Consider the following 16,656-nt stretch of genomic DNA (forward strand, 5'->3'; position numbering starts at 1 on the left):
TGTGCCACCTTTCCACAAATGTAAGTCTTGTATATTTGTATACAATGCAGAAACCAGAGGTTCCTTGCTCAAACATAACACAAGTTGGGTTTTTAGTACGACATCAATAGTTCGTAAATATTTTCAATCGCGTTGACTAAGAATCAACTAATCAATCAATTAATTGTTTTTGCATGGGTAAGTCTTGGTTGTCAGGTCATGATGCTTGTACCAGATTTCTACACAGGCCTGACTCGATACATGGTTGTGTTATACATCTGATGCAAAATAGTATTATATTTCATATATGATAGGTACAGTACATTCCAGCATGACTCTGCATTGACACAGCTTTGTTGCTAGCCAGTGTCAAAGTTTATATACTTGCAAGAGTGTAAGCGTTCACATTTCCAGTACACTGGAAAGTATTCAGAGGTGAGAGTCGGACGTCCAAAACCTCTTTCTACAGATCAGAAGTTACCAAACAACCAGATAGCAGGCAGACTAAATTGAATCGGAAACTCCTACGGCATACCAAACTGAAATGTTCATCGATTTCCTTCATCGGTTATTCCAGCACGCGTCCACAAACATCAACCGATCCTTGTAATCTGTGTCGACTGTAATTACTTAGCGTCACTGAAGACCAGCAACAGTCTCTGCCAATAGAAACAAAAAGCAAAGCCACAATGAGCATCCTTGCAATTTAGACAGCAATGTGTCATCACTGGGTTCAGATCGCGCATGATAAATAACCGGTCGTTTTTATCATAGCATAGCAGGAAAACACAGTTGTTTATGAGCATATTAACTGTACACCTGATCTGTTTGGAGCACCTCAAGCCATTCCAGCTGTCCAGGAATGAGTCTGAACCCAGAACATTGGAGGAGAAAAATAAAACAGGATCCTGGTTCACTTGAACGCAACAGAAACATGATTAAAGATGGCGCACTACACCTGTGTTTATGTCGTCTCAGGTCAAAAAAGGGGATACAAAGTGCAGCAACTCCTTTATTAGGAAATGTTTTACAGAAAACTTGTTCCCTGGATGTCAAAACAAAAATGATACTTTAAATAAATCTGATAAGGAATCGATTGCCACGCTGCAAACCATGTATCTGAGTCTACCCATACCCCCCAAAGCAAAAGAGGCCCACTTCAAAATTATGAATGACATCTACCCATCTAAGGAATTATTGAGTGTACGCTTTAATATTGAAGATAATATTTGTACATTTTGTGAAGACAACATTGAAACAACAGACCATATATTTTGCGAAAAAAGTACAGGGCTTTTGGGCTAAAACTCAAAAATGGGTTAAGGACAAATTTCCATCATCACCAGTTTCCTTCTCAAGAAATGATATAACATTTGGTTTACGGTTAGGCAACAAAAGAGATGAACTATGTGTCAATGTTATTTAAGGCCTGGCCAAGTTCTTCATTCACAAAATCATAATGCAAAAATGTTCACGCTCTTTATAAACGAGTTTGAATTGTATCAAAAATCCTTAAAACTTATGGAAAAATCCAAAAACCAAAAAATATACAGTTTGATGTCTGAGATACTTGTGAACCACCAATTTAAATACATATTATATTCCCCTTGCAAGTTTTTTTTAATCTATTTATTTATTTTATTTTTCATCTAGCATTGAATATTTCTCACAAACCTTTAACACTGTCAACCTGTACAGTTGAGTGATTCATACAGTACGAATGTCCTTCAGGCCTTTGCTTCCTCAACCCCAGTTGTTTCATTGACATTCAATACTGCCTTGCCATGTTTATTTGTACATATATATATATCTGTTTATACTATTTATGTTCAATAAAAAAAATAGTTTAAAAAAAGGTCCAAAAAGGGGTCACTTTAATTTAAAAAAAGGGCATTATATGACGTTGGCATTTTTCTAACCCCTGAAACCCAGTTTCACCAATGCTTCTCAGTCTTGCTGCTTTACAGACGAATATAACATAATAAATATAAAGAAAAGAAAAAAAAGAAGAAAAAAGTCACACGACTCCTTGCTAACTTCGGTACCAATGCTACGCTAGTAAGCTAATGTGACGTTTCATTAAACCGAACCTGATACAAACCCGTTTTTTTTTAAAAAAAAACACTACGAACAGCTCACTTTACTGGATTTGATGTCAATAAGAAAAAATAAAGATTACTTTTACCTCTGGCTGGCCTGAGTCTGGTGAAAAGAAGCGGTGAACTTTATATATTTGTTTGCCGGTGACACATCCGGCAGCCGCGGCGGCACCTGTGATTCCCAGCGGGGTCGCGGTGCGTTCAGGGAAATCAGGGAAAAAACAAACTCGACATCAGTTCAAGGTCTGACACTTGCAGACGGAGTAGATGTGAAACACCAGCCGTTTATTGCTCTTTCCTGCTGTGTTTCGACAGAATATTTACATATCAATGAAAGAAACATCTGTAAGCTGCATTTTGCATGACAGCGCCACAACCCCGGCTGTTGTCTCATACACCGAGCCTTCATTCGCATACAGGACTGTCTCAGAAAATTTGAATATTGTGATAAAGTTCTTTATCTTCTGTAATGCAATTGCAAAAACAAAAATGTCATACATTCTGGATTCATTACAAATCAACTGCAAGCCTTTTATAATTTTAATATTGCTGATTATGGCTTCCATCTTAAGAAAACTCCAAATTCCTATCTCAAAATATCAGGATATCATGAAAAAGTAATTTTTGTTTTTTTTAATTGTATTACAGAAGATAAAGAACTTTATTACAATATTCTAGTCCTGCACAGTGGCGAAGCATCCAGGTACGCACTAATACTGCTGCATGACACAACTGCAAGTTAAATAAACATATGGAGAACTTTACTTGTTACTTGTTTATGCAGTTTTTGCCGCCTCATTTGCGGTTTTACCCGTAAAGTCACCTCGACCCAATGGACTCAAGACAGCTGAAACGCAAGCAATGAGCGAAAAACAAGATGAAACGGAGAGGTTTATTAATTCATTCATTTTCTATACCAGTTACTCAATCACAGGCCACATATTGAGACATACACCCTCACATCCAAACGCCAGGATGATTTAGGTTCTCCAATAAACCCCCAGGCATGTTCCTGGACTGCGGGAGGAACCCTGAGAACGCGGGGAATCCACACAGACAGAAATCCAACCAGCGACATTCTAGCTGACAGGTTGACGTATTACAGTAATAGCAGTTGATTACTTTATTATCCAAACACCCAGTGAAACCGTCCGAGGCATCAACACCTCTGACAACGGAAGATCGACACACCTATGGCGCAATTCCTCATCAAATTTTATTTATACGAAAAAATACCAAATATAGACAATTTCAATATGTACACTGTACATTTCCGGCGCGGGATGCATCCGTCTCTCCGGTGAGTCATTACCCTGTTCTCCCAAGCGGGGTCGCCAGTCCGTGTCCCGTCCAAGCCGCCTCAAGACCAGGGTCTCCACATGGGCGGCGGACTGGGTGACCCCTCCCTGTGCGCGGCGTGCGGGGGGGACCTAAGCGAGGTGACGGGGGGGAAGAGGAAGGTGGAGTGGGCCGCCGTGGGCGAGAAACTCACGGGGGCGGGGAGGGTGTGCGGGAACGCCGAGAAGGAGGTGTTGCAGGACGGAGGTGACAGGCTGGGGGGGAAAGAGAAGCGGCGGGCAAATGAGGGGAAGGGAGGCGACGTGGCATATGTGGAGAAAGGGGGGGAGAACCAGGGAGAGCTGGGTGGCGAGAAGGTGTCGTGACACGGCGTGGAGCAAGCGTGAGGCTGGAGGGGGGAGTGGGCGAGAGCCGCACGGGACTCCTCTGCGCCCTCAGATGTGCAAACGACGTCCGCCGACGCCGCGTCGAAGATCTCCGGGGTCCCCGGGGCATTTCTGGCCAAGCGCCGCCGGCTCTCGGCGTGACACCTGAGGCCTTCCAGCAGGCCGTTGCGCTGCGCCGGCGGGATCTTTTGCATGTAGCCGGCCAGCTGCGCCACGCACTGCTGGAAACCTGCATTTTCGAGTGTGACAAATGTCGCGGGGCCGGGCTCTGGGGGACGGAGACTCACCACACCTCTGCCAGCATCTGCGGAGGAAGGAGAGAAGTAACGGCGGGTCATTCATGGCAGCGGAGCTCCGATGTCACACCGAACCCTCCTCCATCCCTTACCGCTGCTGATCCTCTTCCCGTCCGTCCACCTGTGAATATACTCCACCGCCAGATCCAGGATCTCCGCCTTTTCTATCTTGGGGTTCTGCAAGCGCTGCTCACGACGCAGTTTTTCAGACGGTGGGAGAGAAAACACGCTCTGTCAATGCACAGTTCCCCGGCAGAGGGTGCGGCGTGGAGATCTGGCGGCCGGGTTACTCACTGGATCGGACGTATTACTCAACAACAGAGTCCTCAGCTCTGCCAGGCTTTTATTAATACGATCTCGTCTCTTCTTTTCCACAGCCGGTTTCAGAATCTACAGGGAGAGACCAACAGCACCGGTGAGGCTCCCGCCGTTACAGGTATAGTGCGTTCGAACATCAGGGCCGCGTCGGCGACTTGGCCTCTTCTCTCGGGGTCTTCGCCGGACGGAGAGGCTGCAGCGGGTCGACCGGAGATGCTTCGATGGCGGCGCTATTTGGTTATTTCTAACAGCACTCTCATGGCACGGCTAATGAATGAATGGACGGGTTGGTGAATGAACGAAAGGATGAGTGACTCAACGCATAAAGAGGAATGCATTAATGAATTGAAAAATTGGTAAAACGCTATGTAGCTAGAAAGTTAACTAGAAACATTAATCAATCAATAGATAGATAGATAGATAGATAGATAGATAGATAGATAGATAGATAGATAGATAGATAGATAGATAGATAGATAGATAGATAGATAGATAGATAGATAGATAGATAGATAGATAGAGAATAAATGCATGAATTGATGAATGAATAAATGAATAAATGGAAAAAAATTAATTGATAGAAAAATTGTAAAACGCTATGTAGCTAGAAAGTTAACTAGAAACATTAATCAATCAATAGATAGATAGATAGATTGATAGATAGATAGATAGATAGATAGATAGATAGATAGATAGATAGATAGATAGATAGATAGATAGATAGATAGATAGATAGATGGTCTTACCCTCTTCCTCCTCCTGTTCTCGTCCTCCAGAGATTTCTGTATTTTCCTGGTCATGTCTCCAGAGTGGCGGTGGCAGAGAAGAAGAAGAAGAAGAGGAAAAGGAGGAAGGAGAAGGAGGATGAGAAGGAGAAGTGGCTCCTGGGCTCTTTATAAGGAGCCCCGGCCTCGGCCTCTGATTGGCTGACGGGTGTGTGTGACGACACCTCTGCCGCGGGACGATTCCACGGTACCCCCACTCCCCACCAAACACAAGTTTTTTTTTATTGATCTTGAAATTCAGACAGAAAAATCATTTTAAAACTTATTTTATCATCCGTTTTACTACATCAGTCTTAAAGCATTCCGCTATACAGATATTTAAAAATTGAGATATTTAAATAGCCCTTTGTGTCGAATAACATCGCAGCTCCGTTCAAACTCCATTTATCTCCACTTTCTCACGGTCGCTCATGATTATTCCACGGGTGGAGGTGTGTGTGGAGCTGACGGGGTGAGACTCTGGGAAAACTCTTTGCTCCCTCCGTGGGAACGGGAAGCAAAGTGAGAAAAGGAGCAGCTTATTTTGTATTTTTTATGACGTGTGAGACTGCGGCGCGGCTAGTCCAAACGCGAAGTGCGCATGCGTGGAGAACCCGGGGTACCGCCGGCGTGTGTGTGTATGTGTGTAAGGAGTGATGTTCACACCTGGGTGTCGAGTGTGCTGCAGCCTGGACTCACACGCCTCAAAACAAACCGGTGGACCCCCGAAAGACCCCCGTTTGAAGATCCGCTCTTTGTGGGCCGTTACACCCGAGGGCCCCCGATATTGGCCCGGGACCCCCACCACAAAAGACCCCACACCCACGATCCTACTAATTGGTTTCCATCACAGGCTCAGGCGAGCACATTATGGGACTTATTTGCGGGGCGGAACCACGTGGCTTCGATTCTAACACACACACACACACACACACACACACACACACACACACACACACACACACACGCGCGCACACATGCACACACGCATTGTTTACCCGCATGTTTGGATCAGGCTGATTGATCCACGGCAGACGTTTCTTTGGGGTTCCCGTAGCGACCAGCCCAGGCCTCCATCAATGCCCCCCCCCACCACACACACACACTTTTTTTATTTTCAAACGGAAGTGTTTTTGCCCCTGAAAAGCCACTTAATCCCCGCGGGTCGCCCGTGATCCGATCATCCCGGTGTTATCTCCACACTTGAGCCTATTATGGGGATCAGGGCGTGGGGTTGGGGAGTGTGGGGGGGGGGTATTTGGGGTGAGCGTGGGTGGGTGGGGGTGGCCGGACACGGACGCGGACGCGTGATCATGCGTGCAAGTGGCCCCGTGCAATGTCTGCAGCGTTTCACACACCTGGTGACACACACACACACAATCAACACGTAGTGTGTGTGTGTGTGTGTAGGTGTGAAGTGGGCAATTTGGCTCCCCGCGTGTTGAGTCGGCAAGCGCGTGTGTGTGTTTGTGTAACCTCGAGATAATAAAAATGTTAAAAAAAAAAATTTTTTAAATGGGAAAAGGGGGTGCAGGAGCTGCTCCCACTCTTCATCTTCTCAGCCTTGCTCCTCTTCATGGAGCTCCTGCTGAGGAGTTCCTTCCGTTCTTACTCATTTTATTTTTCTTCTATTCCAGATTTCTTCAAGTTTGACTCCAGAGTCCTGCACTTTTATTCCAGTTTCTTTCTACTTTTCTTTCACTTTTATTCCAGTTTTACTCCAGAGTACTGCAGTGTCGCTCTACTGCCATTACAGTATTACTCCAATTTCCTTGCAGTTTTACATGGAATACTACAGTTTTTCCTCCACATTTATGACAGTTTTATTCTGCTTTTACAATGTTTTCTTCCAGTTTTACTCCAGAATAATCCACTTTTCTTCCTGTTGCACTTCACTTTTCTTCCAGTCCATTTACTACAGTTTTGATCCACTTTTACACCAGATATGCCATAGTACTTCAGTATGCAGCCTCTTTTACTCCAGTCTTCTTTCCATCTTATTTACTTTACTTTTACTGCAATTTTACTCCAGTTATTCCATTTGCATGAAAATCCACCAGAGTGGGGAGAAAAGTATAAAATCATTGTTTTAGTTTTTAACACACGGAAACAAGCAAGAGGTCGGTTCTTCTCCTCCCCGTGTCTCCAATATTTGAATGTCTGACTTGCACTGCATTGAATGGTGACTTTCCACAGGACGTTTTCACACAGACTGATCAAAGTGCTGTGTTCTGTGAGTATGCATGTGTGTGTGTGTGTGTGTGTGTGTCCATGCAAGCATGAATGTGTGTATGTGTTTGTGTGTATACTTACTAGGATGCATGTGTGTATGTGTATGCATGCAAGAGTGTGCGTGCATGAACGTGTGTATGTGTGTGCTTGCATGCCTGAGTGTGTGTATGTATGTCAGCATGCGTGTGTGTCTGCATGCATGCTTGTGTGTGTGTAATGAGTGTGTGGGCTTGCATGCATGCATGAATATGTACACGTGCACGACTATGTTAGTGCTTGCATGAGTGTATACAGGAAAAACAATATAATAAATGAATGGATGGATGAATTAATGAATGAATAAGTGAGGGTATGACTGAACAGTTGAATGGATGGATGGATGGATGGATGGATGGATGGATGGGTGAACGAATGAATGAATAGATGGATGAACAGATGAATGAATGGATGAACACCTGAATGAATAGATAAACGGGTGGGTGGATGAATGAGTGAATGAACGAATGAACAGATGGATGAACAGATGGATGAAGAGATGCATGAATGGTTAAGCAAATGAATGAATGGATGAACAATTGAATGGATGGATGGATGGATGGATGGATGGATGGATGGATGGATGAATGGATGGATGGATGGATAAGTGAGCAAATGAATGAACAGATGAATGAATGAATGAATGAATGAATGAATGAATGAATGAATGAATGAATGAATGAATTGCATTCATGAGTATCTTCCTTGCAGTATTGCATTATTCTTCTCTAAACAAAGCCTATCTGGAGTGGAGTCTCCTTTTGTGCGTGAAGGTGTTTTGTTCACCCACGCAGCTCTGCTGACCAGGACCTCCTCCACGGGTGGAGGACGTGGAGGTGAGTGGGGAGGCGTGTCCCGCTTGGGCGTGGCCTCTGGATGCAGGGTGATAAAAAGCACAGCAGACGCGAAGTTCAGGTTTGGACTTTTTTTTTCCCTTTTTTTTTCTTCCCATCTGCGCTCCGTGGGGTCTTCTTCCCCCCACACCCCGGCCATCGCGACTGGACGCATTTCCACGTCGGTCATGAAGGCCTTAACTGAGGAGGAGCCCAGGACCAGGAGCAGGAGGGTGAGAATTGGAGGCCGGTGGAGCAACCCCTGACCTCCAGGTGCAGGATCTCCCTCTTCATTCCGGTCTTCCATTCCTCAGGTGTCCAAGCCTGTGATGGAGAAGCGCCGGCGGGAGCGGATCAACCACAGTCTGGAGACCCTCAGGCTCCTCATGCTGGAAAACACGCACGACGAGGTACGGGATCATAATCGCGACACCCTCCGCGGTCCGTGGACACGTCGTGATGCTGTCTTTGCCCTCCCCTCCCCTCCCACGCAGAGGCTGAAAAACCCCAAGGTGGAGAAGGCAGAGATCTTGGAGAGCGTGGTGCAGTTCCTCAAAACGGACCGGGACGCGCAGAGGCCGAGCCGCGCCCCCACGCACGACGGCGTGAGGTCCTGCCTGTTGCGGATCCGCGACTTCATCTCCAGCGAGGCTCCGGAGCCTGAGGGACCCGGGGCCGGCGGGGAGCCCCGGCCGAGGGCCCCCTCCCCGGGACACACGCCGGGGGAGACCCCGCTGTACCCGCAGCATCTGCCCCGCCACCCCTACCTGCCCCGGGACCCGGGGCTGCACGGGGACACGCGGAGGCTGCTCGCTGCCTCCACGCACGGCGCGGAGCCCGTATGGAGGCCGTGGCCCCAGTGAAGCCACAACTCACACACACGCACACACACACACACACACACACACACATATACGTTGTGTAAATATGAATTTCACTGTACAAGACAAGAGCTTGTGCAGCACATATTGTGGACTGTGCACAAGCATTATGCACACATGTAGGGTTTATTCTGCTGTAAATATGACATTCTAGAGTTTTTTTTTCCTTTTTTTGAGCAATGTTGCTTATTCCACAAATATTTTTACATTCTACCCCAGTGTGCGTGTACGCCCAGACCGGTGAAGTACTAGTACTGCGTAGTACTTGCAGAACAGGCCCTGGAGCTGAATAAACAGGTACTCAGTGCCAGTCTGACACATTGAGATGTTTACGGCTCCTATGATCTCAAGTACGGTGTTTTGAAATGTAGAGGGGGGCCATTCACACACACACACACATACATCCCCAACAAAGAAGCCATCGTCTTATCGGAACGATCTGGAAATATCCTCCACCCCCCTCTGGTCGAGGCATTCAGGTCCTGGTGTGCAGCCTTTGCCAGAGGTACAACTCTACTTCATGTATTCTCTTTGTACCCTCTCCCAAAGTGTTCTTCACTTTCAGACGAAGATCGTACAATAAACTATATACTCACCACAGTCGTATGGCTTTACTCTCATCTGGGGTGGTTTGTCTTGTAGTTGCTGTCGCAGACACACACACACACCATCTGTCGAAAACACACTTCGACACTTTAATACAGCAAATAGTACTGGCAAGATGAGGGAGCAGGTACACTGACTTTCCTTTTACAGGGCGTGCAGGGGATTAAGACGGTCGTCCTTGGAACCAAACATTCCAGGTTGGATCCAAGGTTCCTCCTCGCCAGTCCAAATGTCCTTTAGCAACACACTGAACCTCCAGCTCCCCTGACGCTGTTCCTCAGCTGATTCTCCTCATGGTGCATCCATGACGGGTTAAATGCAGTGGTCAAATTTTGCAGATATTACCCTCGGTGTATAACTACGTGACAATAAAAGCATTTCTCCTCGACCAGTGTATAACTGTACATGTAGAAGTACACTATGTGGTGTGTGTGTGTGTCCACTAGCTGAGTAACAATCACACACACATCCTATCATCATGGGAAGTGACTTCCACTAAGTCATGATCTGATGACTCCTGGTGGGGGTTGGTGGTGTGGATGTTGCTCTGCATAGGAGATTGAACTCCTGTGTGTGTGTGTATGCATGAGACACACAGATACGCATCAACATGTCAATGCACACCTGGAACGAGCCATAATCGCCGTCCATCGCAAGGGGGAAGGTTCTCCTGCTTTGTCCCCCCTGGAGCTGCGCTGCTGATGGGAGCGCCGGGAAGCCATCCCATCATCAGAACGGACGATCGGGGAGGCCATTCCGGGGCCGTTTGGTGGGACACTCCCCATCCCATCTCCATCAAAGAGGGTGTTAGTCCCGCTGGGCTGCCCACCGGGTGGGACGCGTCTTTGTGCGTCTCCGGGCTTCGGAAGGCGCGGCGCATCAATGCGAGGGAACGGATTAGCGGCTCAATGCGGATTAAAACGGACGGGAATAATCCAGCTTCCGGCGGAAGAGGAGCGGACCAGCAGGATGACCTTCAACTGCACTTGACCGCCCCACCCCCCCCCCCCCCCCCCACGCTGAGAGCACCCGGACCGGGCGGTGATGACTTTACACGCCGTGTCACCGCCACGGGTGGAGGTGACGCCTTCACGTTTGGCCCCCCGGGCCTCCTGCTGCAGGCTGAGGGCTCCATTAACACCCTGCGTGGGGGGAGGGAGTCCTGAAATCCAATTTAATTGAATTAATACCAATAAGTGAGGATTTAAAAAGCTGTCTGTGTGACACCAACTGCTTCTTTCATATGCTTATATATATTTATATCAGTCCAAATGCCAAATGGTGAATGCATGTGTGATAAAGCAAACACGACAGAAATTCCACGGTGTAATAGTAGTGCACTTTGCTAAAAGCTGGAATGTGAGTTAAATTAATCTGGTTTTACACACATAGGCAGACTTTCCTCAAGAAAAGACTCCTGGAGAATCTTCTAACTCACTTGGAAGACCTCTGTCCTCTGCTGGGTGCTGTGGCACATCTCACTGAGAAAGGCTGATGTGTGTATTATGTTTGTTTTAAGCTTCAACCTCTTCCTAAAAAAAATAAAGTTTAGTTATAAGCCAGGGTCACCGGGATTGATTAAATTGTCCACTTACATTATCATTATTGATTTATAATTCACAGGGTAAAGGGGAGCAATCAGGTGTCGCATGTTCACACATTCATAAATGTTCAGTCTCCTGACTGCTGCTAACCCTCTGCTGGGGGAGAGATCTTGAACACACACACACACACACACAAAATGCTGGCAGCTGCTGGGGTGGGGGGTGTCAGGGACTGAACCCCAGATGCTACAGTCATTACCAGAGCTGTGTGACAGAAAACACACACACACACACACACACACACACACACAAAACACTATGTCAGTTGCAAATACTTCTGATTCATCAATTTTTTTTTTTTTTTTGGTGAAAAAGGCGTTTATTAGACACAGGAGTCAGAAAGCTGCAGATTAAGGAGGACATACATGGAGAAGGTGGCTGCTGTGGATCCATAATAGGCTGACGTCCACTGAACCTATTCATCTGTTCCAGTCTGTGTGTGTGCGTGTGTGTGTGTGTGTGTGTGTGTGTGTGTGTGTGCGCGTGCATCTTCGTCAGACTTTTCCGACGGGCCGTCCCTGGGACTTCTGCAGCTCCTGCTGTAAACTGGTCAGGACCTCCCGGTGCTGCTCCGACTTCTTCTCCATGTCCTTCAGCATGGTCTCGTACCTCTGGCTGCAGATTAGGACACAATAACCACCTCAGGAGAGGAAAACACATACAAACACATCCAGGAGCAGATTTGGCTGGACCTTTCGGTGAGACACTTATCTCACTTCCTGCTTTAGATGGTGCTAAACCATGAGGTGAGGATGTTTTAGACTGCTGCTTAGCTTCAGAGGGTGAATCTCAAGACTATTGGAATTGAGACATTGAAGTTCCTCCTTGATTGCCACGGTCTGGGACGCAGAACGGACAGTTGTACATGTGAGCTGGTTTCACACAACTTTTCAGAAAACAAGGCCTTTTCTTGGTATATTGGGACAGTAGAGGAACCGGGGACCTTGGATCTCAGCCCCTACTCTGGGACAGGGTCTTTTTACGGTTCCATAGGAACTCTAGGTGATCGGTGCAACTCATAGGCCACGCCCATGAGCAGATACTTCTATGGACTGCAGAGACATTTTTAAAAACTATCCCGTCACTGGTCAGAAGCTTTCCGGCGACAAAATGGAGGGAAGCAGCGAGAGGAAGAGGTCCGAGCTCTTCTAGCCTGCTACGCCTCAGAGGGGCTCCAGGGCTTGAAGGGGAACATACACATGCTGTTCAAAATTAGTGCAAACTTAGCGAACAGCTAACAGGTTTCTTCACACAGTGACACAGTGCAGGGAAGAAAATAAAAATACTTCAACCACCTGATGGTCCATGGTTATTATTCCATGAACACTGTGGCAGCTTCACCTCTTCGTGTCATCTTCCTCTTCTTCTTCAGTTGTTTGCTTTGGGAGTGCTGAAATTCAGGTGAAAGTCACACTGGTGTCTATCCTTGCTGCCTGCAGGAATGCAAAACCACAAGGTTCCCCTAGAGGAGGCTACTTCCTTGAATGAAAATCAAACTAGACACTTCTTAAACTGTTCTGTTCTGAAGACAATGAAGCCAAAGCCAGATAAATGCTGGCGTGAAATTCTCCAGCACCACGGGGTTGCAACGGGGTCACGGTGAGTCGGCGTGCCTTGCTGGTCAAATCTCCACCTCAGCTGACGACACGATACTGACGGATCGCTCTTGAAGCAAAGCCGAGGTTTACAGTGCCTCTGCAGAGTTACAAGTTAAACTACTTCACGCGACTTCCAGCACAAGCTTTAGGCGTTACGGTGGAATTTATACGATGTGCTTTCCTGTGAGAGTCCAGCAGATGCAGAGGCCGCGGCAGAGGTCAGTAACACCTTCACCCTGGACAGACTGAGTGTGATGATTGACACGCCATCATCTGTCATCTTTAGTGAGAGTTGTTTACATTCAGAAAATGAGGTTCAAGCGGGACTTCGCCCCAGTCCAGTCACATGCAGGAGGTTCAACGGAGACCCTGAATTGTCCAGACGTGTAAATGAAGGAATGAGTGGTTGTATGTCTCCATATGAAGTGTAAATGAGAAGGTAAATGGCAGTATGAATATGAGAGTGAATGGTTTTAGGTCACTGCATGATGTGGGAATGAGAATACCAACGGCTCTTCTACCAGCAGACCAGGTTTGCACACACCTCTGTGTATTAGTCTCGTATTTCTGGACTGGCAAACACTCACATTTCTCCATTTATATATTCCAGCCTTTTCGCCACCGTCGCTTTGGCCTCATCCAGGTCCTGCTTCACTAACACGGGGCCGATGAGCTTGTAAACTGTGTTTGCGCTGTCCAGCAGATCCAGCTCCTGCAAACACAGAGGGTGATATAGTTACTCAGAGGTAGATGCAGTGTTTCTTAAGTACAAGGTCTACAAAAAAAAACAAAAAAACTCACCTCTTTGACGATGTTGTTTTCTGTCAGCTGCGTCTCCAGCTTCTGTCTCGCCGACATGCTTTTGCTAACATCTGACAACACGGACAGAAAGTAGCAAAGTCAGAGAAGCTCCTGAGCCATTACCGTATGACCATATGATGTAGCGAGGACACAACACGGAGTATGGTTATAAAATTAATGAATTAAAAAAATAGCCAATAAAAATGAGTAGAATACGTTTCTGAGGAAATGGTAGAGTATTTCAAGCGGTGCCTAATATGGTCAGTGAACGCACCACGAGAAACCACGTATTATCACCGCACATACCTTTTTGCATCTGAGTATATTTTTCCAACTCTGCGTTTAATTTCTTTTGAATGGCTTCCGACATGTTTTGCGGTTTATATAAACAGGTATTTTGACGAAGGGGGTGTAAATAAGGCGAATTTTAGGGTGGGTAGGGGGAGCGGTTAGCTAAACGTGATACAGGGGAAGGTGCGTTAGCTAACCGGAAAGGGCGGCGGGTGGACCGGAAATCGACGACTCCTTCAAAATAAAAGCCCAAACGAGTTTGAAATATTCATTTTTGTGATTCTTTACATTTTTAACCGAATGATTAACAATAAAGAGAGTATCAATAAAACAAATCCAACAAAACAACAAGAATACTATACGCGTTTGTGGTGTTTTTTTGACGGTGTCATTGTTGCGGTTGTTTACGACAGTGTTTTACGACACCGCACAGAGTTCTTCCTAGCCCTGGTTCAAGATGGCCTCGTCGTTCTGGAAAGGTGTAGTCGGCGTCGGACTTTTTGCCTTAGCCCACGCTGCTTTCTCCGCGGCACAGCGTAAGTCGTGTCGCCGGAGGCTTCGCCGTGGCCTTCCGGCGTGTTCGTCTCCGGAAGCGGGCTCCGTCGTCGGCCAGGGGACGGGAATAGAGCCTGGATGCCGGGCCCTCCGGTCCGGCGGCTAGCTAAGAGGATGCTAGCGCAATTTAGCTTTGATGCAAATCAAAGAAAATGACTGCTTCGTGCTATTTATGATATTACATCACAATATGCATTTTACGCACTGTCATTACAATTTTAATTATAATATAATCCACGGTCTTTTCTCTCTCGGCCTATCTTATTTATTTATTTTTCTCATAATGTGTCATAGCTATCTTTCTATGGCGGTCTGCTAACGCACCTCTCTCTCCAGATCGATCATATATGAGACTTACAGAGAAGGAAAACGAAACACTGCCAGTCGATGTGAGTCACGTTTAACCTTTGTTACTACAATACCCTCCCCATTAAATGAAAATTTAAAAAATGAAAACCCCGGACGCCTGTCCCGCTCACGACCACGTCTCGTCTCATTCCAGATTGTATTACAGACCCTGTTATCATTTGTCATGACCTGTTACGGCATCGTCCACATCGCCGGGGAGTTCAAGGACATGGACGCCTCATCAGAGCTTAAAAACAAGTGTGTAAACTCATTATTAACCTGCTAACTTTTTCATTTATGCGCCTCCGACGCCACGGTGAAGCCCACGAACATTCGCAGTTGCAGCTTTGTGGATTAAGTTGATGCTGCTGGTGACGGTGTGCATCTTTTTGTACTGTCGCACCAGAGAAACTCAGTTTTTCCACTTGCCAGATGCATTTAGATATTTCTCCATGCCCTCTGCTCTTGGGACGTGGAGTAACTTCGTGTCCAGTTGTTTATCTGATTTCAAGTGTCCCTCTCCAGTGACTATTTGTCACAGTTACTGAGTTTCACTTATGTACTTATGAAAGTATCTGCAAAGGGTCCTTTCCTTACTTTGTATTTCTGCAGGAAACATGTAAATCAGAAGGAAAAAAGTCATTTGGACATCTATTAAAAGGGGCTTGTAACATTCACATCTAGAGGCTAATTTATGCTTGCTAGATGGTTATGTATGACAGTTCAACCCCTATGTTGGACTCTTTTCTGATACCAGTTTCTCTGGAAGTCTTTAGTATCAGCCGCCGAAGGTGACTGGTCAAGTTACGTCTTGTTCTTTGGCCAATGCAGTCCAATACACTCCTGAATCTTATATGCGAGTGTCTTACATGGTCACGGCTTGCAAGCGATATATTTGTTTTTATGTCAACGCTTTTCTTTCCTTCTCCCAGAACGTTTGATACGCTGAGGAATCATCCATCCTTTTACCTCTTCAACCACCGGGGGCGAGTGTTGTTCCGCTCGGCAGAGGAAGAGCCCTCCTCCGCGCACAACCAGCAAGCGCTTCCCAACCCCCTCCGGCTACGCAAGCTGGAGCACTTGCACTGAGACTGGCCTTTCCCGTCTGCAACATCATCAATGTCAAATAAGATTTTTGTTGTGTTTTCTTTCGGTTTATTTTGTCAGAGGGGGGCAAAATCCTCTTCCACGTACGTGTACATAAACTAACATGCTGTCCAAACATGCACCTCTGTCCATAAAAGTGGTCACCGCCGTATTCAACACTCGAGTGTGCCAACCCCCTCGGTTTGTCGAGTAGATTTGTTTGTATATACAGTATGTAAATGCTTTGGAGTCTTAAGAGGCGGAGACATCTAGTGCTTTGGTTCCCTCCGAACTGAATCCAGATACTGCTGTCCTTTTTGTACGAGGGGCTTAAAACACTGGTTCCATCTCACCCATACATCAGTCCTCAGCCGCTGTCGGAGCAGAGCCTAGTTTTATTTCAACTGTAAAAAGTTTTATTTTTATTAACCGCGGAGACCTTTTTTTTTTTTCCCTTTCTCCCCGATGAGACCCTGAGAGCACAGAGCTCATTTGTACGTCCCGTATGCAATAAAGAGGTTCGAGTTTTATGCCACAGCGACTGTGCTCGAGGCCAGACGCGAGAACAGGAACCTTCTAGACAGCCACTCTCAAATGACGCCGTGGAAACAGGTGACGTGGAAAGTGTTGGTACGTTTATTTGG

General features: G+C 46.5%; 4 protein-coding genes across 5 annotated transcripts; 2 read left to right on the plus strand and 2 right to left on the minus strand.

Moving 5' to 3' along the window:
* Positions 1-3,438: 3,438 nt before the first annotated feature.
* On the minus strand, positions 3,439-5,177 carry LOC147215710 (uncharacterized). Its single transcript, XM_086178605.1, has 4 exons — positions 5,124-5,177; positions 4,354-4,449; positions 4,152-4,245; positions 3,439-4,067 (listed from the first exon to the last, which is right to left on the minus strand). The coding sequence occupies exons 1-4, from the start codon at positions 5,175-5,177 to the stop codon at positions 3,439-3,441; spliced, it is 873 nt and encodes a 290-aa protein (XP_086034731.1).
* A 2,617-nt stretch (positions 5,178-7,794) lies between these two features.
* Positions 7,795-9,712, plus strand: her5 (hairy-related 5). Of its 2 annotated transcripts, XM_086178775.1 has the most exons (4): positions 7,795-8,245; positions 8,437-8,475; positions 8,557-8,652; positions 8,737-9,712. In XM_086178775.1, exons 3-4 carry the CDS (start codon positions 8,572-8,574, stop codon positions 9,103-9,105), a joined length of 450 nt encoding a protein of 149 aa, XP_086034901.1. In that variant the 5' UTR covers positions 7,795-8,245; positions 8,437-8,475; positions 8,557-8,571; the 3' UTR covers positions 9,106-9,712. The 2 variants fall into 2 exon arrangements, with proteins under 2 accessions (XP_086034901.1, XP_086034900.1); XM_086178774.1 differs by lacking the exon at positions 7,795-8,245 and having other exon boundaries at positions 8,431-8,475.
* Positions 9,713-11,618: 1,906 nt separating this feature from the next.
* pfdn6 (prefoldin subunit 6) lies at positions 11,619-14,243 on the minus strand. The gene is made up of 4 exons (XM_086178777.1): positions 14,039-14,243; positions 13,733-13,803; positions 13,519-13,643; positions 11,619-11,948 (listed from the first exon to the last, which is right to left on the minus strand). The coding sequence occupies exons 1-4, from the start codon at positions 14,100-14,102 to the stop codon at positions 11,828-11,830; spliced, it is 381 nt and encodes a 126-aa protein (XP_086034903.1). The 5' UTR covers positions 14,103-14,243; the 3' UTR covers positions 11,619-11,827.
* Positions 14,244-14,437: 194 nt separating this feature from the next.
* mmgt1 (membrane magnesium transporter 1) lies at positions 14,438-16,284 on the plus strand. The gene is made up of 4 exons (XM_086178776.1): positions 14,438-14,559; positions 14,915-14,967; positions 15,081-15,184; positions 15,859-16,284. The coding sequence occupies exons 1-4, from the start codon at positions 14,481-14,483 to the stop codon at positions 16,013-16,015; spliced, it is 393 nt and encodes a 130-aa protein (XP_086034902.1). The 5' UTR covers positions 14,438-14,480; the 3' UTR covers positions 16,016-16,284.
* The last annotated feature ends 372 nt before the right edge of the window (positions 16,285-16,656 follow it).

This window comes from Fistularia commersonii, chromosome 31 (assembly GCF_037954325.1).
Source record: "Fistularia commersonii isolate RoL2024-O1a breed Wild chromosome 31, RoL_Fcom_v1.0, whole genome shotgun sequence".
Classification (NCBI taxonomy): domain Eukaryota; kingdom Metazoa; phylum Chordata; class Actinopteri; order Syngnathiformes; family Fistulariidae; genus Fistularia; species Fistularia commersonii.